At 38.0% G+C, this 25,451-nt stretch overlaps 1 protein-coding gene across 10 annotated transcripts in view; it reads right to left on the reverse strand.

Moving 5' to 3' along the window:
- XRN1 (5'-3' exoribonuclease 1) overlaps positions 1-25,451 on the reverse strand; it is a 182,119-nt gene that overhangs the window by 9,332 nt on the left and 147,336 nt on the right. For 6 of the 10 annotated variants that reach the window (XR_004973779.1, XM_036347036.1, XM_036347038.1 and 3 more), the window contains 7 exons: positions 23,406-23,628; positions 21,616-21,711; positions 15,129-15,228; positions 6,594-6,655; positions 5,300-5,413; positions 5,026-5,148; positions 4,196-4,355 (listed from right to left, as the gene is read on the reverse strand). Coding sequence is in view for 9 of the 10 variants with exons in the window: in XM_036347036.1 (XP_036202929.1) it covers positions 4,196-4,355; positions 5,026-5,148; positions 5,300-5,413; positions 6,594-6,655; positions 15,129-15,228; positions 21,616-21,711; positions 23,406-23,628 (878 nt within the window). In the remaining variant the exon portion in view is untranslated. Of the gene's footprint in view, positions 1-4,195; positions 4,356-4,994; positions 5,149-5,299; positions 5,414-6,593; positions 6,656-15,128; positions 15,229-21,615; positions 21,712-23,405; positions 23,629-25,451 lie in introns of those variants that run through there. The other 4 variants (XM_036347032.1, XM_036347033.1, XM_036347039.1 and 1 more) reach the window with 4 other exon arrangements.

Genomic DNA, 25,451 nt, shown 5'->3' on the forward strand with positions numbered 1-25,451 from the left:
ATTAAGTGATATCTCAAATTAGGCAATTACTGCAAGGTTTCATAGAGTAAGAGCAAAAAATTGTTAAAAGGTGAAAAGGGGAATCTCCCATGAAGCAGATTTAAGAACTATTCAGTACTACCTAAAATTATTAAGAATTCAGTAAAGATTTTTTAGGTGATTGTAACTGATTAATGATATATGATTAAAATAGAAATTTTAAAATACAATTTTAGTAGCTGACTGCCAAAAATGAACATCTTGATAGATTAATGACTATCTATATATATAAAAGCCAAAGTGACCATTCGACCAGTAGCTATGACACGCACTGACCACCAGGGGGCAGATGCTCAATGCACAGGCATGGAAACAAGGAACAGACTGATGAATCTCAGAAGGAAGGGGGAGGGGAGGGTGGGAAGAGATTAATCAAAGATCTTATATGCATACTAGAGGCCCAGTGCACGGATTTGTGCATAGGTGGGGTCCCTAGGCCTGGCCTGTGGGGATCGGGCCGAAACTGGCTCTCCGACATTCCCCGAGGGGTCCCGGATTGTTAGAGGGCACAGGCCAGGCTGAGGGACCCCACCGGTGTATGAATCCATGCACGGAGCCTCAAGTATAGTTATGTTTCAGGCAAAATTTAAACAAGCAAATAGCTCTCTTGATTTACAATTAATTCTTAAGTTTTGAGGCTTTGGCTTTAGTTTTCTCAGAAATTCATCTTACACTCTAAGATACAATAGGTGAACATTTTTGTTGCTTCAAATGATGCTTGTTAAAATTATTTTTTCTGAAATTAAGTGTTTAAAAAGTTTTATATAGAAAACTAGAGGCCCGGTGCACAAAAATTTGTGCACTTGGGGGGGGGGGGAAGCGGGGTCTCTCAGCCCGGCCTGTGCCCTCTCGCAGTCTGGGACCCCTCGGGAGATAACGATCTGCTGGCTTAGGCCTGCTCCGGCTGGTAGAAGGCAGGCCCAATCCCTACGTGCAGCCCCTGGTTGGGCTCAGAGCAGGGCCGATGGGGAGTTGGGGTGCCGCCCCCTGTCATGCACAGAGCAGGGCAGATTGGGAGGTTGTGATGCCACCCTCAGTCATGCTAAGGGTAGGGCCGATTGGGGGATTGGGGCACCGCCCCCTGTCAAACTCAAGGCAGGGTCGATGGGGAGGTTGTGGCGCCACCCCGTCACGCACAGAGCAGGGCTGATCAGGGGGTTGGGGAGCTCCTCCCTGTCACGTACAGAGCAGGGCCCATCAGGGGGGTTGGGGAGCTCCTCCCTGTCACGTACAGAGCAGGGCCCATCAGGGGGTTGAGGAGCTCTCCCCTGTCACTCACAGAGTAGGGGCAATAGGGGAGTTGGGGCACCACCCCCTGTCACACACAGAGCAGGGCGGATCAGGGGGTTGGGGCGCCGTCCTCTATCACCCACAGAGCAGGGCCGATCAGGGGGTTGGGGAGCTCCTCCCTGTCACGTACAGAGCAGGGCCCATCAGGGGGGTTGGGGAGCTCCTCCCTGTCACGTACAGAGCAGGGCCCATCAGGGGGTTGAGGAGCTCCCCCCTGTCACTCACAGAGTAGGGGCAATAGGGGAGTTGGGGCACCACCCCCTGTCACCCACAGAGCAGGGCCGATCAGGGGGTTGGGGCGCCGCCACTGTCACACTCAAGGCAGGGCTGATGGGGAGGTTATGGCTCTACCCCGTCACACACAGAGCAGGGCCCGTGAGGGGGGGGTGGGGGGTTGGGGCGCCGCACCCTGTCACACACAGAGCCGCAGGGCGATCAGGGGGTTGGGGAGCTCCCCCGTATCAGGCACAGAGCAGGGCTGATCAGGAGGTTGGGGCGCCTTCCCGTCACGAACAGAGCAGGGCAGATAGGGAGGTTGTGGCCCCACCCCCTGTCACACACAGAGCCGCAGGATGATCAGGGGGTTTGGGCGCTGCCCCGTCACGTTGATCCCGGGCTGGGAGGCATATTACCCTTTTACTATATAGGATAGAGGCCTGGTGCACGGGTGGGGGCCGGCTGGTTTGCCCTGAAGGGTGTCCAGGATCAGGGTGGGGGTCCCCACTGGGGTGCCTGGCCAGCCTGGGTGAGGGGCTGAGGGCTGTTTGCAGCTGGTCACACACCATTCAGGGTGGGGGTCCCCACTGGGGTGCCTGGCCAGTCTGGGTAGGGGATGATGGCTGTTTGCAGCTGGTCACACACCCTTCAGGGTGGGGGTCCCCACTGGGGTGCGTGGCCAGCCTGGGTGAGGGGATGATGGCTGTTTGCAGCTGGTCACACACACTTCAGGGTGGTGGTCCCCACTGGGGTGCCTGGCCAGTCTGGGTGAGGGGCTGAGGGCTGTTTTCAGGCTGGCGGGTGACGGAAGCTCCCAACCGCTCCTTTTTTTCTTTTTTTTTTTTTTATTCTGGGCCAGCTTTAGGTCTGAGGCTCCAGCTCTTAGGCCTCCGCTCCTGAAAGCAGGTATCTGGTTTGTTTCGGTTCTATAATCGAAACTCTGTATCAACTCCAGCTCTGAGATCCCAGCTCGCTGAAAGCAGGTTTCTGGGGTTTTGTTTAGCTTCTATATTTATTACTATGTTTCAAACTGCAGGCTTAGAGGCTGGCAAGGCAGGCAGGGAATGTTGGAGTCCTCCATCACTGAAGCAAGCAAGCCTCATGTTAGTTTCAAGCTGCCTGGCTGCCAGCCGCCATCTTGACTGGCAGTTAATTTGCATAACGCCCTGATTAGCCAATGGGAAGGGTAGTGGTCGTACGCCAATTACCATGTTTATCTTTTATTAGGATAATTTTAAAATTCTAAAAGTTCACATTCTTTATGATCAATAAACTCACTAATAGAACAAGAGCATATCCCAGTGAAGAATGAATCTAAACCTCTTCCTATCTTAGACTAAAAAAAGGTTAAGTGGCTTGCCCAAAGCCACCGATGATGTTAGTTATGCAACATAGCCTGGATTCTGAGCTCTTGACTCTCAGGTATATGATTTTTTTCACTACTGAAACAAAGAAAAAGTTACTTGTTTTTGGCAGTGGGACCATCTTTATCCAATTTTGTTTTAAATTTATATTTTGGTCTCTTTCAAGAGCATGTCTGTCACTATCTACATATATAAAAGCCTAGGCAACCATTATGACTGGTTGACAGGATGACCAGTCACTATGATGCTCAATGACCACTAGGGGGCAGACGCTCAATGCAGGAGTTGCCTCCCTGGTGGTCAGTGCGCTCCCACAGTCTTTCCCTCTGGCTGGTGGCCCCAATCACTGGCTAGACCAAGGGACCCCACCAGTGCATGAATTTGTGCACTGGGTCTCTAGTATTAAGCAATTAGTTTCCTAATAGTTATTGGAATTTTAATTATCCCAATATTAATGGAGTATAAATGGAGGAAGGCTCTGGATTTCTTGCATATTTTGTTCCGTAATAAATTCAGATATGTTTATTTCAAAATATTTTTTAGCTCTCTGAGAAACTTCTATCCCACCGACTTTTGCACTAGTGATTCTTCCTATGTAATTATTTGCAGATAATTACATAGACAAAATACTAAAGTATAGGGGAAATAAGGGGCAGGGGCAATGATGGGTAGTTACTAAAATCCAGCTCCCTGCCAGATATTGTGCTACAGGCTTCGTAGATTTTAAGTAAGTAACCAATGTCTGCCTCCGTTAACTATTTTTAATAATTTAATAGCTTCTTTTATTTTTATGTTGGTAACATTATTTTAACATAATGCTAACATTAAGTTTTGCCACCTATAATGTGCTAGACACAGTGCTAACTGCTTTATATGTGCCATATAATCATCACAACAGTCATTTGAAATGTTATTCTCACTCTGTAAATAGAAAAAAAGAATTTTAGAAAAGTTAAGTGATATATTTAAGTTACATAATCATTCTTAATTGCTGGGGGAAAAAAGGCTAGAATGTGAAAACCTTTCTAGGCTTGAGATCTGTAGAAGAAGTGTCTGTAATAGTCCAATTTCAGTATTCACAATAAGACATTTAGAAACTAGACATCTACTATTGGCTACATAGTTATTATATAAATGATATAAACATAAAAATTACATTCATTTGTTACTTTTAATTATATTCCTTTAAAAATAAAAGTAGTTTTATCTTTAAAAAGCACATGATAAAAAATAAACTGAATTTCTGAAATGAAATTGGTTATTAGTAGTTGTACTTGTTTACTTACTTAATTTCTCATTTTGTTTAGGCTGTGAGGAAGGTCCATATTCATCTCTTCTATTACAGGAAACAATGACTTCATTACCAAACTGCTTCATTTCGTTCTTATGGTCCACACTACCAGAGCCATCAATTTTTAGAATTTCTTTAAGCATCCGTGTTCCCTTCTGTTTTGAAAATGAGTGATATGGAGATGGTGAGGGTAGCAGGAGAAAAGTTAACAGAATTACAGAGCTTACTGTTCCTTCTTTTAATGAGTTACATTGTTAAAAATTAAAACAATAACTTCACTGAGATAGAGAATAAGGAAAATCAATAGCCTGGAGTAGAAAAACAACAACAAACCCCAACATTTCCAGGCATAATTTTGACCAAATTGCCTAGTACTAATGTTTAAAAAGCAAGGGAGCTATGTATGATCTAAAGAGAAAAAACAAAAAAATGGCTTAATTGCCCAGGACAGCCTGGTTTTTCTCATGGAATGACAAGAAAGATGCAACACATTAGCCCTAGCCAGTTTGGCTCAGTGGATAGAGCGTCAGCCTGCGGACTGAAGGGTCCCAGGTTCGATTCCGGTCAAGGGCATGTACCTTGGTTGCAGGCACATCCCCAGTAGGAGGTGTGCAGGAGGCAGTTGATCGATGTTTCTCTCTCATCGATGTTTCTCTCTATCCCTCTCCCTTCCTCTCTGTAAAAAATCAATAAAATATATTAAAAAAAAAAAAAGATGCAACACATTAGATGAGAGAAAAGGGTTTAATTGGTTGTAGGGGGTGGGTATTTATGGCCAATGATGGTGAAATTACCATAGTACAAAATTTCCTCCAAAACACGCACCATAGCGAATGACTGTGGTGACCAATGTTCTTCCCTGGGAGGCTCTTCGTGAGGAGATGACTGTGCTTCCTTTTCCCTGGAGATATTCAAGGATGCTAGAAAGTCCTCAAATCCAGTGTTAGGCTAAAAGAATAATATTTTGTGCATGAAGATGAAAGTACAAGGACAAAGAAAAAGCTACAAGTTGTATGTACAAAAATGATTTATAATTTTCACCAATCATCTAATTATGTGCTAGAGTGTGGGAAGATCAATTGAATAAATGGCCTTTTACCTTATCAACAGTTTTTGGATAACCAGTCCTAACCTTTTGGTTTTCTGAGACTTCCGTACTTTCATTTCTCTTCAGTAGCTTAGTATTATTACATTTGCCAGGCCGTCCAAATGTCTACAAAAGAGTAAGAGTGAGCTTTTTGTGCAAATAAATTTTATAGTTACTAATTACTAGTGCTCTAAATACATCACTGTAAACTTTAAAATGTGGTATTCTCCCTTTTACATCATAAGAAAAAAAGGAGGCCTGTAAACTTGGATGATGGAAAAAATTACATTTTTATCTTATTAACTAATTTCTAAATAAGAATTTAGAATTTCCTTCAATTATGAATACAGGCAGTAAACCACAATAGGGGTGATTCTAATTCTATTTCAACATAACTGGTTTTCTTTTGCATTGAATATACTCTATTTTAGTTTTAAGACATTATTCTTAGAGAGTCCATAGGCTTCACCAAAGGTCCATGGCATGAAACATTCATAAACCCTTTTCTAGAATAAAGGAAATCATAGCATAAGAGTTGCAGAATAGGGTCTTAAAAGTCACATAATTAAATCATTTTACTGATATTTAACTATTAATGAATTCTATTTACTAAGAACCTATTATGTGCCAGACACATATTATGCTAAGATATTTAATATATTAATAGTTATAAGAGATCTAATTTTTTCTAACTCTGTATTAGAATATAATATACATACAGAACATATGCACATCATCAGGCCACATACTGACTTTTTTAGATTAAAATTTGTTATACTTTGATTATAAAATGTATACATACTTCATATCAAACAGCAGACTACATAAAATAAAACAAACTTCAGCTCCCCTCTGCAACCTAATTTGGCAGAATTAACCAGAAACTTTACCTATGTTGATCCATATATTTTCATTGTATATATATGTATATGCATACTTTGCACATTTATATTTATGTATACATACATGCATTTATGTATGTAGGTATATTTAGATGATATGTGTTGAGAGAGACAAGTGATCTATTTTTATCTATTTTTTGAAGATGAAGATCTTGAGGCTGAGAGAGGTAATGAATTGCTCCAGCCACCCAACTATTAAGATTTCAGGTATTTCTAGTTCCAAATCCTGAACTCTAACTGTGCAACTTCCCATCCAGTGACTCTCAGGTTATACTTTAGCACCATCTTGCAACAAAACTTAGGAATTGACTGAAAATTTGGCTGCAAAATTCAGTCAGATGCCACAAAGCCACCAATTGGAATAAGAAACTGGCTATTAGGTATTTCATTTTAAGAAAGCTTACCTGATTATTTGACATTTTTTGTGACCAACTCTCAGTTTTAGGGCTCCTACATTCTTCCTTAACTAGAGACAAGAAAATAGAAATTTTGATAAATTAAAAAAACTCACCACACACCAATTACATTTACCAAATATTTACCACTTCAAGGTACTTTGTTAAAAATTCACATAATTCCAAAAAGATGAAAATCCTGATCTTGAAGAACTATAATCTAGATTAGAGGAGAAGAGATACTCACAGGTAACAACAGCAAGAAAAAGGAAAGGGGGTATCTAACTGAGCTTTGAAGGATAATAGGTTTCCAATGGGCAGAATAAGAGGCTAAGTATTCCAGGCAAAGGAAATAATAGGAGAAATGACATGGAAACAGAGAACAAGGAATTGTGTCTCTTCTCTCAATAGACCAGTTCTGCTAGAAGTGAAGGAGTATAATGGAATTTAATTGAACTCTAGAAGCAGGTTGGTGCCATAATCTGAGAGGTATTGAAGACTATAGAAAAAACTGGTAGACAAAGGGCAACCAATCATAGAAAGGTTTTGAGCAGATAGTAGTGATCTAATAAGAAGATTAAAATGTCAGTGGTTTATTAAGAGACAAATTAGGATGCTATTTTAGTATTAATGTTAAGGATAAATTGGGGAAATGATAGGGGAAATGGAAAGGATGAATTAGAAGATGAAGGAAGAAAGTAAAAAAGAAAAGAAAAATGGAAAGAGGAAAGGAGGGAGAAAGGACAAAAATAAGAGATGGTGAGGAAAGAAGTAGGGGGAGGGGATGGGAGAGAGGAAAAGGGATAGAATGAGAGCAGAGGAGGAAGGGACAAAACTAGAATAGGAAGGGAAGAGCAGGAACAGAGAGAGGAAAAGAAAGGGGGCGGGGGAAAAGAAAGGTAAGGGAAGGAAGGAAGGGAGGAAAGGAAATAATTTTGTGAAAAGGAGGAAAAGAAAAAGTGAGTAGACAGGTATCAACATTAAACCTTTATTGAGACACACTCACAAGAAAAGTAATTAGAATTCCACATAATGTAAATAATTTACATACATTTATGTAAACAATAATTTGAAGAATAATCACAATGTATTTCAATTAAATATAAAACCTTCAAGTTATATTTATCATATTTATGGGGACATTAATCCGTACAGTGGAACCTCAGTTTCTGAACTTAGTTCCAGAAGGCTGTTCGAGAAGTGATTTGTTCGAAAAGCAAATCATTTTTTCCCTTAGAAAGAATGTAAATTCAATTAATCCATTCCAGACCCACAAATGATTTCATTTTAACTTTTCTTATATATGTCAAATAGCTTACTCCATTCCACTTTTCTTATATATAGTACATGTCTAATGTACTGTTTAATCTATAAATAAACACTTTTTTTTCTTAAATTTATTGTACCATCCCCTCCTATCAGTCTTAAAGGAATCACTTTCAGCACTGGGTCCAGAGATGTCTTTCAGGTCAGCTTGAAGCACCTTTGCTTGTTCTTATCACTGCCTTTGAAATGCTGTCACCTGGCAGTTTTTCCTTTATCCAAATCAACAATAGTTTTTCTACCTCTTTATAATTACCTGTGGTCACTGTTTCTTTCAAACTCTTGATGGCCTCTTTATGTTTTAAAATTATGCTAATTGTTGACGTCCCTGGCAACAAATGCCTTCTCTCCTTTGTTTGTGGCCTAACAGATGCTTTTTGTCATGCTGAGGTATCAGCAAGAAAGGATTATCAATTTCAAACACAGAAGTTTGGTTTGACTACCAAGACATTTTTTTCTGTGGAGGTTTGACTATATTTAACTTAAAATATAAAAGGAAAAATAATATAAAGATATTAGTATAAAAATATAGTCTAGCAGTTATCGAACTTAACCAAAGTTATACAACCACAAAAATTTTTAAAAATTACTTTTGAAATAGGAATTTTTAGGGGTAAAATAGGCAGGTTTAGGGAATTTTTAAAATTAAGGAGGTCCATGGAAAAAGCACAGGCTACCTGGAGCTGCAAAAGTTACATTTCCATAAGACAAGGGAGAGGCAGAAGTTACATTTCCATAAGATAAGGATGTTGGGAGAGGCAGCAGTTACATTTCCAAAAAATTAGGCAACTGGGAGTAGCAAAAGGTCTATATTTACAAAATAAAGAAGGAGGGCCTTGCATGTCCCACGGGAGGTTTGACCTTTGAGCTTAGGAGTAGCTATAGTGACCAAATCAAAGGGGAATAGTGGCCAATCAGAGGGGATATTGAGGCACAAAAACTGCAGCCTTTATAAACCAGGAAAAAAGGAACTCGATGGGACAGAGTCCCACACATGGGATTCTGTGCTGTGAGATTCTTTCCCCCTCCCCATGTGGGAGTCTGTACTTGTTCTTCAATAAATTTCCACCTTTACATAAATCTATCTATCTATAAAAGCCTACCATCTTTCATCAGTGGTTTTATTCTTAGACTCCGATGGACAGAGTCTGGGACAATCCATCCTGCCCAGGGGAACACTGCACGTTCCAGTCCAAAATTTCCATATCGCTTTTTAGAAAAATAATTTAAAGCACTATTTTAATACTACATGTACTATATAGATACATAAAATAGCATGCATATATATAATTTACATATATAAAAGGCTAATATGCTAAGTATCCATCTGGGTAATGATGTCACGTAGCAACGCCTGGTTTCCTCTCCCTAGTGACTAGCCTCCTTGCAGTTTCTTCAGCCCAGGAACATGACTTGCTTTATAGCCACATGGAAACATTTTACACTTTAACCAAATGTCCGTGAAGCATTTTCCCGTGCCTCATCTCATTTGATCCTCACAGAAGTCCTGGAGTAGGTAGATAGGAGACTGGGTGGAATCTGACTTCCTTTTCACTAGCTGGAAAACGGACATTCAGAAAGCCTAGAAACTTTACCCGACTGAAAAGAAGAAATGGTGGACCTTGAAAATGACTTCAGGTTTTCTTATTGCTCAGAATATAATCAATACTGCTGCAGTTAAATATTTTACCCTTTGTTCTCCCTGCGTGATCTACAATAATAATTTGCTTCGTGTTGAAATTTACTGCTGTGTTGCTGACAATTACCTGAAAGAAAAGTTGGGATGCTTCACTGGGCTGGAAAAAGTTTAGCTAAATCAGAAAGCAGGTCTAATTAAGCAAGTTTATTCTATATCTATAAAAGGCTAAGTTGACTTGTGCATGCACGATACATATAAAGCTCTCGCTGGTGCCAATTGTATGCGTGTGTTTTGATTTGTCATTGTTGATCGTGAATTTGGTTGACACTTCTATTATAGAGAATGGGCAAATAGGAATATTAAAATATTTCCTTTAATTAATTTCCTTTCAATGTGCACAAATTCGTGCACCAGGCCACTAGTATATAATAAATTAGAATCTAGTATTTGAAGCTTCCTCTGCTGGAGAGCTCATTAGCAAACTTTCTGCATAGCTTACTCATTCCACTCATTTTATTTGGGTCTCTATTAAAATGTTATGTCCTCAAAGAGGCATTCCTTGACCATCTATTTAAAATAGGACACCTTTATCACTCTAGCCCAGGGGTGGGCAAACTTTTTGACTCAAGGGCCACAATGGGTTCTTAAACTGGACCGGAGGGCCGGAACAAAAGCATGGATGGAGTGTTTGTGTGAACTAATACATGTTAACACTGCTGCTGGTGAAGGAGCGGAGGGGAGAGCAAGAGAACCCTCCGCTCTTTCGGCTCTGCGGGCCGGATAGAACAGCCGAATGGGCCGGATCCGGCCCGGGGGCCGTAGTTTGCCCACGGCTGCTCTAGCCTCATAAACAGCTTTATTTTTCATCACAGCATTTATCATTACTATAGATTATGGAATTTATTCTTTGTCTATGATCAGGTTACACTTTAGAATGTAAAAACTTGTCTGTTTTATTCATTCATGCCCAGCATCTTGCACATAATAGTTTAAGAAGTAGCAGTTTAATAGATAAATGAATAACAAATGAGTCAATTTGGGAATACTTTGATCAAGAGAAAAAGTGCAAGATGAAGATTCTTATCTCTGCATCTCCTACTGTGACTAGCACATACTAGACACAACTGCAAAAAGGAAAAAAGGAAAAATATAAAAACTAGGTAAGAGAATATTAATAACAAAATATTTGTACAGATTTTTAGTAAAAATCTGTAATATAGTTCGGAGTAACTTAATTAGCATGAAGTGTTTATACACAAAAAAGGAACTGGATTACTTTAAATAAAATTTATCTCAAAAAGTAGTTAGAACCCAGCCAATGTGGCTCAGTGGCTGAGCATTGAACTATGAAGTAGGAGGTCATGGTTTGATTCCCATCAAGGCACATGTCTGGGTTGCAGGATTGATACCCAGTAGGGGTGTGTAGAAGGCAGCCGACCAATGATTCTCTCTCATCATGGATGTTTCTCTCTCTCTATTCCTCTCCGTTCCTCTCTGAGATCAATAAAAATCTATCTATCTATAAAAGCCTAAGGGACTGAACGACCAAATGACCAGTCGACTGGTTGCTATGACATGCACTGACCACCAGGGGGCAGACGCTCAATGCAGGAACTGCCCCCCTGGTGGTTAATGCGTTCCTCCCACAGTCAACCTCCTGCAGCCGGCCAATTTCCCACGGCCAGCTAACCTCCCGTGGTCCCTCCCGCTTGCTGGCCACGACTGGCCCTGATTGCTGGCCAGGCTGAGGGACCCCACCCGTGCATAAATTCGTGCACGGGGCCTCTAGTATATTATAAAAATAAAGTAGAGCAGAGGTATCAGTAAAAATGTCTGAGTAAGGATCTCTAAAAATTCTCTCCTACATAAAAGCAATGAGAAAATGGACATAATAACCAAAATCCAAATTTTCAGAATTATGGAAGTTAATCAAAGGCTGGCAGCAAATAGGGGAATGCTTATTCAAGAAAAGACAAAATTGCCCTGGCTGGTGTGGCTCGGTTGGTTGGGCATCATCTTGTGCACTGAAGGGTGGTGGGTTCAGTCAGGGCACATACTCAGGTTTCGGGTTTGATCCCTGGTCAGGGTAGGTGCAATTGATCCATGTCGCGTGCTCTCTCTCTCTCTCCCTCCCTCTCCCCCTCTCTAAAATCAATAAAAAACATATTCTCAGGTGAGGATGGAAAAAAAAAAAAGACAAAAATCTCAGTAAGGATAGTGAGCTTTTGGCATTTTAAATTGCTCTAATCCCATTTTACGGTCTCCAGTTCCACATAGCCTTCAGAAATAATAGCTAGCATTTTTGGTGAAAACCCATAAGCCTGGCTGCCATCACAGAGATCAGAATAAGGTTGATCTTTCACAGTGTTATTCCTAACAGTCTATGATGACAGTATTACCATGATATCAAAATCAAAGACATCACGTGAAAAGAAAAGAAAAAATATCCCTTATGAATACAGACACAAAAATCCTCAAAAATTACTAGCAACCCAAAATCTTGTAGCATACAAAAATGATTATACACCATGATCTAGTGGGATTTAGCCCAGGAATGTAAGGCTGTTTCAATATATGAAAAACAATCAATGAGATATACCATATTAATGAATAAAGGGATGAAAACCATATAATTATCTTAATAGACACAGAAATAGCATCTGACAAAATCTAACAACCTTCCAAGAAAAACAAAAAACACCCTAGGAATAGAAGGGAATTTCCTCACCTAACAAAGGGCATCTGCCAAAACCCCACAACTAATATTACACTTAATGATGAAAAATTGAAAGCTATCACTAAGATCAAGACAAGATAAGAATGTTCACTCTCACCACTTCTATTCAACATTGTACTGGTAGTTCTAGCCACAGCAATTAGGCAAGAAAAAGAAATAAAGGCATCCAGATTGTACAGGAAAAACTTAAAACTATATATGCAAACGCCACAAAAAATTAGGGATTACAAATAAGTTCCAAAAGATGGAAGGATATATAATCAATACACAAAAGTCTGTTTTATTTCTATATATAGCAATGGACAATAAAAAAATTTTTTTAAAGAAAATATTTCTGCCCTAGCCAGTTTGGGTCAGTGGATAGAACATCACCTGAAGACCAAAGGATCCTGAATTCGATTATGGTCAAGGGTACTTTGGTTGCAGGCTCCTCTCTGGCCAGGACCCTGGTAAGGGCTCGTGCAGGAGGCAACCAAATGATGTGTTTCTTTCACACTGATATTTCTATCTGTCTTTCCCTCTCTCTTCCACTCTCCCTAAAAATCAATGGAAAAATATCCTCGGGTGAGGATTAACAGCAACAACAAAATAATAATAATAAAAAGAAAATAGTTCCATTAACAATAGCAATAAAAAAATAAAATACTTAGGACTAAATTTAACCAAAAAAGTGCATGACTTGCTCAGCAGTATGGCTCAGTGGTTGAGCATCAACCTATGAATCAGGTCACGTAGTTCAATTCCCTGGTCAGGTCAGGGCACATGTGGGGGCTGCAACCTTGATCCCCAGTAGGGGGCATGCAGGATGCAACCCATCAATGATTCTCTTCACCACTGATGTTTCTATCTCTCTCTCCCTCTCCCTAAAAAAAAGTGCAAGACTTGTATACTGAAAATTACAAGACCATCACTGAAATAAATTAAAGACCCAAATAAATGGAAAGATATTTTGCATTCACGGATAGGAAGACTTAATATTGTTAAAAAGACAATACCACCTAAAGTGATCTACGGATTCAACGTAATCTCTATAAAAATTCCAATTGCCACTTTTGCAAAAATAAATAAGCTGATAATAAAATTCATATGAAAACACAAGGGATCAGTACAGACAAAACAATCTGGGTGGAAAAAGTTGGAGTCAAATACCCCAATTTCAAAACTAAAACAACAAAAGTACAGTAATTAAGATGGTGTGTTGTTCCCATAAAATGGCAGATAGACCAATGGAATGGAATGAAGAGGCCAGAAATAAACCTATACATTTATGGTAATCTGATTTTTGACAAGGGTGCCAAGACAATTCAATAGGGAAAGAACAGTATTTAAGCAAATGGTGCTGGGACAACTGGATATCCATATGTAAAAGAATGAATAGAGATTCCCCTACCTCATACCACATTCAAACACAAAAATGGAAAAAAAGAGCTAAATGTAAGAGCTAAAACTATACAACTCTTAGGGGAAAAAAAAGGTGTCAATCTTTGTGATCTTGGATTAGGCAATGCTTTCTTGGTTATGACAACTAAAGCAGAAGCAACAACAAAAAAAGTAGAAAAAATATTGGATAAGCCTGAGGTATACAGAATACATAAAGAATTCTTATGAAGCAAGAATAAAAAGACAAATAACCCAATTTTAAAATGAGCAAGTAATTTGAATAGACATTTCACCAAAGATATATAAACAGCCAATAGGCACATGAAAAGATGCTCAGCATTACTTGTCGTTAATGAATGGTAAGTGAAAAGCACAAAGAGGGTTCACTTTACACCCACTAGGATGGCTATACTTTTTTATTATGGCTATAATAAAAAAGATGGGCAATAACAAGTGCTATAGAGGATGTGGAAAAGTTAGGCCCTTATACATTGCTGATAGAAAGTAAAATGGTACAACTAATTTGGAGAAAAGTTTGATAGTTCCACAAAGTGGTAAACATAGATACAACATGACTCAGCAATTCCACCCATTCATATATACCCGAGAACTGCAAACATATGTTCACACAAAAATTTGTACACAGCTATTCACAGCAGCATTATTCATTATAACCCCAAAATGGAAACTTCCCAAATGTCCATCAATAGGTGTATGGTAAACAAAATGTAGTATTTGTACAATGCAATTTGTTTTAGCCAAAAAAAGGAATGAAGTATTGATACATGCCTCAACATAAAACATTGAAGACCCCTGAAAACATTATGCCTATAGAAAGAATCCAGCCATACCCCTAGCTGGATAGCTTATTTGGATGGAGCACTGTCCCATTCACCAAAAGGCTGCAGGTTCAATTTCCAGTCAGGGCACATACCTAGATTGCCAGTTCGATCCCTGGGCTATGTACAGGAGGCAACAGATTGATGTTTCTCTCTCTCTCTCTCTCTCTCTTTCTCTCTCTCTCTCCTCCCTCCCTCCCTCCCTCCCTCCCTCCCTCCCTCCCTCCCTTCCTCCCTCTCTCTCCTCTCTCTCTCCTCAATAAAAACATGTTCTTGAATGAGGATTAAAGAAAAAAAAGAAGCCAGCCATAAAAGGTCACACATATTTTATGATTTCATTTATATGTAATGTCTAATAAGCCAATCCATAAGGCAGTAAGGCAGTCAGTGGTTGGCAGGGGCTAGAGGAACGAACGCTAATAGGTATGATATTTCTTTTTGGGGGTGATGAAAATATTTCAATATAGATAGTGGCTATGGTTGCATAACTTTGTGAAAATATCAAAAAACCACTAATTGCACTTTAAAATGATCCATTTTGTTATGTGAATTAAAACTTAGTAAAGTTGTTAATAAAAATAAAAGGAAGCAGCACCATAAGTATACTTTTCTAACTTAAAACTTACATTTTCTGTGAGGCTCATGTTTTCTTTGCTGACATTTAACACTGTTGTCATTTAAGCCAGATTTATGATGTTGAGTTACTTCTTGAGGTAGAACTGCACCCTGAAAGTTAAAATTCTTATAAATGATTTAAAGAAACTTTTATTATTATAAGTACTTTTCTTCAATGTTTAATAATAATTATTTTATAATTAAAATTATATATCTCTAGAAAACAAATTAAGGAATGCAGAAAAGTATAGGGAATTTTAAAAACCACTCAAACCCACCACCTAGAAATAACCATTACTAACATAATGACCATCATTCCTTATGTTTCTCTATGTATTACTTAGCAAGATACATAAAAAACTATCATTTACAATAATGCTGTTTTCAACAGAAAAAAATTAAATATAGTTTTGCTTGAAGATAAAAGAGAAACTAAAGAAATAAACTTTAGGTAAATGTTTTTTCCAAGCAGAAATAACACCCTCTAAAGACCCTCTAGATTTGCTTCAGAACCCTCCTCTCTGGGGGAGGTGGCAAATAGTAGGTGCTATAGGACATGTGCAAGGTAAGGATGGGTATCTGTGGGTTCATTATACTATTCTCTTGTCTTCATTAAAAACTTCTAGAAAATTCATCATTTCTACCTCTGATGTGAAAGTTGAGAATATTACTCCTTCATTCCTTTCCCCAAAACCTGATTTTTATTAACTAATACTTATATTGTCAAGGATTTCAAATGATGGAAGACTATGACCAGATAGCAAAACTGACTATAAAGCTACAATAATTAGACAGTACAGGAATAGACAGAGTTAGCAAAATGGCCTAAGTTTTGTCTAATGATCAGATTAGATCACTTTGTTTTCTGACAGGGAAAGAATGCCTGAAGGCAAAAAAGACATTAATTTCCACAGCTGAAGAGGAAGAGGAAGCAAAAGCAGATGTTCAATACAAATTTATTATTTCACAATTTAAAAAAAATCCTCACCTGAAGATATATGTATTGATTTTAGAAAGAGGGGAAGAGGAAGAGTAGAGAGGGAAAGGGAGAGGGACAGGGAGAAAGAAACATTAGTTAGTTTCCTCCCATATGTACCCTGCAACTTAGGAATGTGCCCTGACCAGGTTTCATTCTCGCAACCTTTCAGTGAATGGGACAACACGCCAACCACCTGAGCCACACCAGCCAGGGCTATCAATTCACAATTTTACTTTTGGTGGGCCCTATTTATTTTTTTCTGAGCATAAACAAATAATGAATACTAGGTACAAAGGCATATCCTGCTTGGCAGTAGGCATGCTCAAAAATAATTGTGATATGCACCATAGTGTGTAGGAAGGTCCAATGAGCTCATATGCATATAACACCCAGGGCACTTTAGCCTTTGACAATCAAAAGGGCCAAGAGATTTCTATTTGAATAGCACAATAATTGGTGGGGTACATTATGGGAGATTTTGACTTTAAGAACATCAGGATCAATAAACTGGTATGAACAAATATTGTGTTAGTGTCTATTATGTTCCAGGGATGGTAAGAAGTACTTTGCACCCATTATCTTAATTTCATTACAACAGTACTATGATTATAAAAATGCTTTGGTAGATTTTGATTCCATTGTATAGATGACTAAACTGAGGCTCAAAGTGATAAAGTAATTTAGTTACAGTACTAAATAATGGGAGAACTGACATTTGAGTTCTAACTCTAAAACTCAAGTTCACAGTACCATTTCAGAGAAAAAGTGTGTCATAAGTTTAATTAGGAAGAAAACATTCTAGTTTTTAGAGAGAGGGGAAGAGGGAGAGTAGAGAGGGAGGGAAGGGGGGAGAGAGAGAGGAAAAGTTTTTTGAGTTGTTCTATTTACATAAAGCTATTTGTTAGTCATATTTTCATATTTTGCCAATAAAGGCTTGAATTTTTTTAAAGATTTTTTTTTTTAAGAGCAGTTTTAGGTTCACAACAAAATTGCCCCCTGCCACCATACATGCACAGCCTCACCATGATCAAGATCCCACTTGGCAGGAGTGTATCTGTCACAACTGATGAATCTACATGGACATATCACACCAAGTCCATAGTTTACACTGGGTTCACTCTTGGTGTTGTACATTTTATGGGTTAGGACAAATGTATAATGACAAGTATTCACCATTACAGTATGGATGAAAAAGGCTCTGTAATAAATCTAACTGAAAGTAATCTCACAGGGTGATCTAATCATAAATTCCTAACTGGGAAGGTCATGGTAGGTAAGTCAAGCCTCGAGCCTATAACTGCCCTAATGAAAGGTTATCTTTGCCTTATGCAAGCCCTGTCCATTGTTTCTGTGCATCTAGATTGATATAGCTTTAAAATGCCTTTTTCAGATTCCTCAGAAGGGTAACCACCCTCAAGACCGCACATAACCTTGTTATCCTGTAACCAATCATTGCTGTTTCTCTGCCTTGCTTTCTTCCATATCCATGTATCTTCCATATGTTCCCTTCCTAACTCCAAATGAGAAAACACACTGCAAACTCTCATTCTGGGGAGCATCTGAGATTTTGCTTCCTGGCATATTGTCAACATTGGTCAAATAAACTCATAAAAATTCTTTACAGGTTTGGATGTTTCTCTTATGTCATCAACTACAATAGTATCACATCGAGCATTTTTCAGTCCCTAAAAATCTTCAGTGCACTTATTCCTTTCTCCCTCTCTCCCCAACCTTGGAAACCCTGATCCATTTTTTTTTCTTTCATATTTTTATTTATTTCAGAGAGAAAGGGAGAGAGAGAGAGATAGAAACATCAATGGTGAGAGAGAATAATTGATTGGCTTCCTGCATGCCCCCTACTGGGGATCGAGCCCAAAACCCAGGCATGTGCCCTGACCGGGCATTGAACCATGACCTCCTGGTTCATAGGTTGACACTCAGCCACTGAGCCATGCCGGCTGGGCAGCCACTGATCTTTTTACTGTCTCCATAGTTTTGCCTTTTCCAGAAGCTGAACTTTTTTTTTATTGGGTTGAGTGTTTTAGAATTTGCTCACTGGATGAATATCAGGCTGCTTTTTAATGCCTCAGAGGTACATGTGTTGTATGTGATGGCTCAGAATTCTTGGAACACACAGGAGATCAAACACTGGAGTATTAAACTGATATAAATAATGAAATAGCAACCAATCACAGGAATTGTATACAGAACATTCTGAGAAAATGTATCAAGTGTTGACATAGGTAGTAACATGACTAGTACACCCCGAAACCTAGGGGAATTTTGGAAGTGAGAGAGGAATAGCATCCTAAGCGGAAGGAACAAGAAGTACAGATAACCTGAAATGGAATTATCTGTTTGTAGGAAAGGGAAGGTAAAGAGACCAACCTGACTGGAACAGACCATTTTACCAAGTACTTGGACATGCTTTATATAAGAATCAGGTAGGGTTAGATTATAGAAGAACTAAGCATTAGTTTGAGTATAGGCTGAATTCTAGCAACTGAACAGGGAGACGGGTACATTCTAAGTATTTAAATTATACTATTTTAGGGCTGGAAAAGACCTCCAAGGTGATCTAAGTCCACCAACTTAATTTTATAACTGAGGCCCAAAGAAGCTCAGCGAAATAAGATTTGCTCAGCGAAATAAGATTTGCTCAATTTGAGTCACAAAACCTGATTTCCTGATTCTGAGTTCACTACCAGATTTACGACACCACAATACGTAAGGGTATAAGTTGAGTTCAAACCCAGGAGCTCTTAATTAGAAAGTTTGCCCAATTATGCCATAGGGCCAAGACTGGTGAAGGGATCTTTAGGAAAGAACTGTAAAAGAAAGAGGTCAGAAATAAGAAATGCAGATAGGAAATTAATCTAGGTATGGGATGACGACCTAAGGTCCAATTATGGAAACTGAGAAGGAGTAAACAGTTTGCAGTCTGACTGCAAAAAAAATATTAGGAGAGAAAGAGTAAAAATTTTTAATTCCATACTTTCCAGATTATATGTTTGACGAAAATGGTAGTGTTAGAAACAAGGATAAGAGAACAGGCCATAGATCAGGTCCATTCTGAGACATCTTGAGATTGAGAGGGACGGTAGGCATCCATCTATATCTGTCTTCCAGAGAGTTGGAGGTATTGGGCTAGATCTTGATTGAGAGTTTGGAATCAGACAGATTATTTTGAGTGGTAATTAAAGAGACGAGAAAGCTAAAGTCACAAATCAAGCAATAGGGCAAAGGGAAAAGAAAACTGTTCTTGAGTTTTGGTGAACAGTCCAGTGAAAGTCTGGAAGAACAGAGGTTAATAAAGAAGTTAATAGGAAAGGTGAGAGGAAACTTAGGGCAATGTTTTCTTTACAGCAAAACTCCTTGAAAGAACTGTCTATATTTACAGCCTCCAATTTCTTTCCTCCCCTTCTCTCTTAAACCCCCTCTAATTAATATTTCACTCCTATCACTCTACTAAAATTGTTTAAGGTTCCCAGTGACCTTCATCTGCTAAACTCTGTGGTCAATTCTCAGTTTTTACCTTAATTGATCCAAGAGCAACATTCAACACAGCTGATCACCTGGTCCAGTAAGACATCCATTCTTCACTTGGCATCTAGACACCACCCTTTCCTAGTTTTCTTTCTGTTTCATTGGCTGTTCCTTCTCAGTCTTCATTGTCAGTTTCATCTAATTTCTTGAATTCTTTAAAGATGAAATTCTCTAAGGCTAAATTACTGGACCTCTTCTCTATCTACATCTACTTCCTTGATATAGATAAATATAGTTATACAGATATACACATACACATGCATGTATGTAGATGGTGACTCTCGAATTCTCTCTCCAGTTTGGACATTCTTCATGAGCTTCAGTCTCAATGGCCAACTCTACAACTGCACTTAAATCAGCGGTTCTCAACCTGTGGGTCGCGACCCCTTTGGCGGTCGAATGACCCTTTCACAGGGGTCACCTAAGACCATCCTGCATATCAGATATTTACATTACAATTCATAACAGTAGCAACATTACAGTTATGAAGTAGCAATGAAAAGAATTTTATGGTTGGGTCACAACATGAGGAACTGTATTTAAAGGGCCAGAAGGTTGAGAACCACTGACTTAAATGTTTAATATATGTCTCAAACTCACTATGTCCAAAATTGAATTCTTAATTTTCCCCACATATCTACTGACCTGCAATCCTTCCCATCTCAGTTAATAGCTACTTTATCCTTTTAGTTACTCATACCTTAAGAGTCACATTCTTTAATCCATTCTTTCTCTTTTAATTCCAAATGTAATTCATCATCAGCTGGCAATCCCTCTATGATGTCTAAGATTTATTATAGAATTGCATATCTGAAACCTGTATAATTTTATTATCCAATGTCACTCCAATAAATTCAATCTAAAAAATGTCTACTGCCTTAACCGGTTTGGCTCAGTGGATAGTGTCGGCCTGCGGACTGAAAGGTCCCAGGTTCGATTCCGGTCAAGGGCATGTACCTTGGTTGCGGGCACATCCCCAGTAGTGGTTGTGCAGGAGGCGGCTGATGGATGTTTCTCTCTCATCCATGTTTCTAACTCTCTATCCCCTTCTCATCCTCTCTGTAAAAAATCAATAAAATATATTTAAAAAAAAATGTCTACAATTTGACCACTTCTCACAGGCTCCTACTACCAGGTCTAAGTCCATATGGTAGGCACTCAAGAAATATGTTTTGAATGAATGAATGATAGCAAAGCACTAAAGAATGAGTGGTTAGCAGTATCAAATAAATTAAGGAGGAAAAGAGGGTTTGAAAATCTGGATATGGGTTAAATTCAGGTAGAAACAATTTATGAATGATGTAAGGAAAGCTTACAATTGCGTATTTGCAGAAGAAACCTGTGTATTTTGTCACTCTCACTTTTTATGTTTATTTTATCTCCATTCCCTTTGCTCTTTCCCCCTCTCTAGTTCTGATAATGCCACCATCACTGAAGGATTTAGTATAAATGAGGCCCGTGTGGTACAGGCTACTGGTTTATAAACTTGAGAGAACATTCCTTCTTGACCTAAACTGAGAAGACAGGCCAGTAACTAGTAACAAAGTTATAGGCATTCAGTCCCTTTCTTTGTTTTTTTTTTGTCTGAGTCTACTCTTTTAGCAGAGGAATGTGAATTTGCTCATTCATCTTTAAGACAACCAACTGTCAGTATAAAGCTACACATTCAAGTGGAAATAATTAACTTAATGAGTGCCATTAAGGCCTTTGTTAAATTTAGACTATAGTTATTATGATTTTCTAAACAACTAAAAAATAATCCAAAACTAATTTAAAATAAAAATTGTCTATATTCTCATTCACTGATCAAAAAAATTTTATATACAACTGAACGGAAGTATGCAAATTCATGATCAAAACTGTTATATCTATTTTAGGATGTTTTAGAAGAAAATTAATCATTGCATGCCTGAGAAAGAAATATAAAATGAAAATTTTTCGAGTTAAATGTCCATCAATGAAGATATACTAACCTTCTCTTGTAGAGTTGGCTGAAAGTGCTGAACCTTTCTGGATCCCTGTAAGGACTGCCAAATGTTGCAAAATTCATCATCATCTTTAGTAGGTACCTGGCAAAGTGCAACAAATTTCTTAAGAAACTGACACATGAAGAAATAGAGATTCATATTAAAAATCAAATAGCCAAACCGGTTTGGCTCAGTGGATAGAGCGTCGGCCTGCGGACTGAAAGGTCCCAGGTTCGGTTCCGGTCAAGGGCATGTACCTTGGTTGGGGGCACATCCCCAGTAGGAGGTGTGCAGGAGGCAGCTGGTCTATGTTTCTCTCTCATCGATGTTTCTAACTCTCTATCCCTCTCCCTTCCTCTCTGTAAAAAATCAATAAAATACATTTAAAAAAAAAATAAAAATCAAATAATTTATTAATTAAAGTTTTTTATCATGAGAGGATATTTAACTTTCATTATTTGAAATCTCAATTCTCTTTTTCTAGAGTTCAGTATAGTCATCATAAAGGTATTCTATTAGAGTGAAAACGGCTTTCTTCTTTTGTAATTGTTTTGGTTTTATTGAAAGCATTTAAAGCAGTGGTTCTCAACCTGTGGGTCGCGACCCCTTTGGCGGTCAAATGACCCCTTCACAGGGGTCGCCTAAGACCATCCTGCATATCAGATATTTACATTACGATTCATAACAGTAGCAACATTAAAGTTATGAAGTAGCAACGAAAATAATTTTATGGTTGGGTCACAACATGAGGAACTGTATTTAAAGGGCCAGAAGGTTGAGAACCACTGAATTTTAAAGCATAATAAATGCTATAAAAATTATACTGTATCAATATATCCCCACCAATAGATTCTTTTTGTCTTCTATTGCACTGATAAATTATCTCATTTAAGCTAACATCTAATGATTTAATTTAAAAAATTTTCATCTTACACAAAAGTAATCTAACAGATTAAAAATTAGCTATTACTCATGGGGAACTGATTTCATACAGGTCAAAACTCTCTGGGTTGCTGGCTCGATCCCCATTGGGGGGCGGGGAGTGAAGGAGGCAGCCAATCAATGATTCTCTCTCATCATTGATGTTTCTATCTCTCTCTCCCTCTCCCTTCCTCCTTGAAATCAATAAAAAAAAAAAAAAATATATATATATATATATATATATAAAATTCCTCAATAAAATGTACCAAAAATTTAACAGTAGTTACCTATGAGATTTGAGAGGATTTTTGCTTTTGTTTCCTTTGTTATTATCTACTTATCTGTGCTTTGTAATTAGTCTATATAATAAACATGTATTATTTGGATTAAAAAGTGTGGTAAGATTTGTGGTCATGGAATTAAATAAAGGTAAGTGTCTCACACAAAACAATTCAATTTTTGCCCCCTGGAAGATGAAATAAAGGAAATTACCATGAGTTACATGGTGGGAACTAGAAAATTGCTTTTCATAAAGATATATCCTCTTTCTTCTACCTTTAAAATTTATGTCATTTTATAACAGATATCATAGAAAATTTGTATATAATAAAAATATTTAAATGTTAGTTTGAAAGCAAATATATAGAGAAAAAGGACATTTTCAGGATCTTTTTAAAAATAAATGTCTTTCTTCTTGAATATAACTGTAATTTTATAACATAGGTAGAATGCTATCAATATCATTCTCTCCTAGCCTATGAGTTTAAAACAAAACTAGAAATGACTTAAACAAAAATTTTTTAAAAAAACTAAGTCAGTTTAGGTCTCTATTTATAGTGTGCTTGTAATTTGTAAAGGGGGTAGAGAAAAATTACAGAAAGAGTCTTTACTTGCGTAGAAACAAAAAGAGATTGAGGAGAATGGTTCAGGCCTCCCAAATGACCAGATGAAACTGACGAATTCAAGCTATAGTGATTCACAGCTGGTTGTGGTTTCACAATGGCTGTCAACTTCTGATTTCCAGTTTCTGAGCGACTCCCATGAGAAAGGTTCACCAAGGCACTTGTTGGCAGTCGATATCCCCTACCAGGCGAGCACCTAAAAGTAAAAAGTTACATCAGAACCAGAGTGAAATAATACTGAATGTGCTAGGATGAAGCAAATAATATTTGGATGGATCGTCCAACATCAAAAACCTCCCCAAAAACAAAAGTCCAGGACCAGATGGCCTCACCAGTAAGTTAAAAGATATAATACCTTCTCAACCTATTCTAAAATACTGAAGAAGAGGGAATGCTTGCTAATTCAGTTTATGAGGCAAACATAACCCTGATATCAAAAACAGGCAAAGACAACACAAAAAAGGAAAACTACAGGCCAATACCTCTGAATACAGATGCAAAAATCCTAAAAATATACCAGCAAATTGAATGCAACAGTACATTAAAAGCATAATACATTATGATCCAGTGGGGTTCATTCAAAGGATGCAAGGATAGCTCAACATATGCAAACACTTCGCATTAACAAAAGATAAAAATCATATGTCAATAGATACAGAAAAAGCATTTGATAAGATACAACATCCACTTATAATTAAAACTCTCAATAAAGTTAATATAGAAGACAAGTACCTCAACATAATAAAGGCATATATGACAAACCCACATCATACTTGATGAAAAAATGAAAGCTTTTCCTTTAAGGTAAGGAATAAAACAAGGATGTCCAATCTCACTATTATTCAAAATAGTATAACAGAGCAATCAGGCAAGAGAAAGAAATGAAAGGTATCCAAATTGGGAATGAAGAAGTAAAACTGTCAGTATCTGCAGATGACATGATTCTCTTATATAGAAAACCCTAGATTCCACCAAGACTATTAGAAACAATAAACAAATAGAGTAAAGTTGCAGGATACAAAATCAAATACAAAAATTCATTGTGCTCCAATATAAAAAAATCTGCTGTGTTCCTATATACTATCAATGAAATAGTAAAAGGAAAAAACAAAAAAAAAACCGCTTTACAATTGCAACAAAAAACCCCACCTAGGAATAAATTTAACAAAGGAAATGAAAAAGCTATACACTGATAACTACAAGACATTATTGAAAGAAATTGAAGACACAAGGAAATGGAAAAATATTCTGTGTTTATGGATTGGAAGAATTAACATTGCTAAAACAGTCAAATAACCTAAAGCAATATATAGATTTAATGCAAACACCATTAAAATCTCAATGGCTTTTTCCACCGAAATAAAACAAAAAAATTCTCTAATCTGTATGGAACTACAACAGATCCCAAAGAGCCAAAGCAATTCTGGGAAAAATCAAAGCCAGAGGTATCACACTCCCCGAGTTCAAACTATATTACAAAGCTATAGTAATCAAAGCAGTATGGTGTTGGCAGAAAAAGCCAAATACACAGACCAAAGGAACAAAACTGTTAGCCCAAAATAAACCCACACATATATGGGCCACTAATTTTCAGCAAAGGAGCCAAAAACATACAATGGAGAAAGAAAAGCTTCTTCAATAAACGGTGTTGGGAAAAATGGAAGCCACATGCAAAAGAATCTGACACCATACATAAAAATTAACTCAAAAGACCTGGAACAAAATAAACAAAAGAAAACAAAGGTATACACATTGGTCTCAGAGGGGTTTTTGTGAACTTGATCCCAAAGGCAAGAGAAGTAAAAGCAAAATATAAATTAATGGGACTACATCAAACTAAAAGCTTCTACACAGCAAAAGAACCATCAACAAAACAAAAAGGCAACCAATCGAAAGGGAGAAGATATCTGCAAACAAGACTCTGATAAGGAGTTAATATCCAAAATATATAAAGAATTCACACAGGGAGAAACCAAGATGGCGGCATAGGTAAACACCGGCGTTTGCTGCCTCGAACAA

Source organism: Myotis myotis, unplaced genomic scaffold, assembly GCF_014108235.1.
Source record: "Myotis myotis isolate mMyoMyo1 unplaced genomic scaffold, mMyoMyo1.p scaffold_m19_p_2, whole genome shotgun sequence".
In the NCBI taxonomy this organism is placed as follows: domain Eukaryota; kingdom Metazoa; phylum Chordata; class Mammalia; order Chiroptera; family Vespertilionidae; genus Myotis; species Myotis myotis.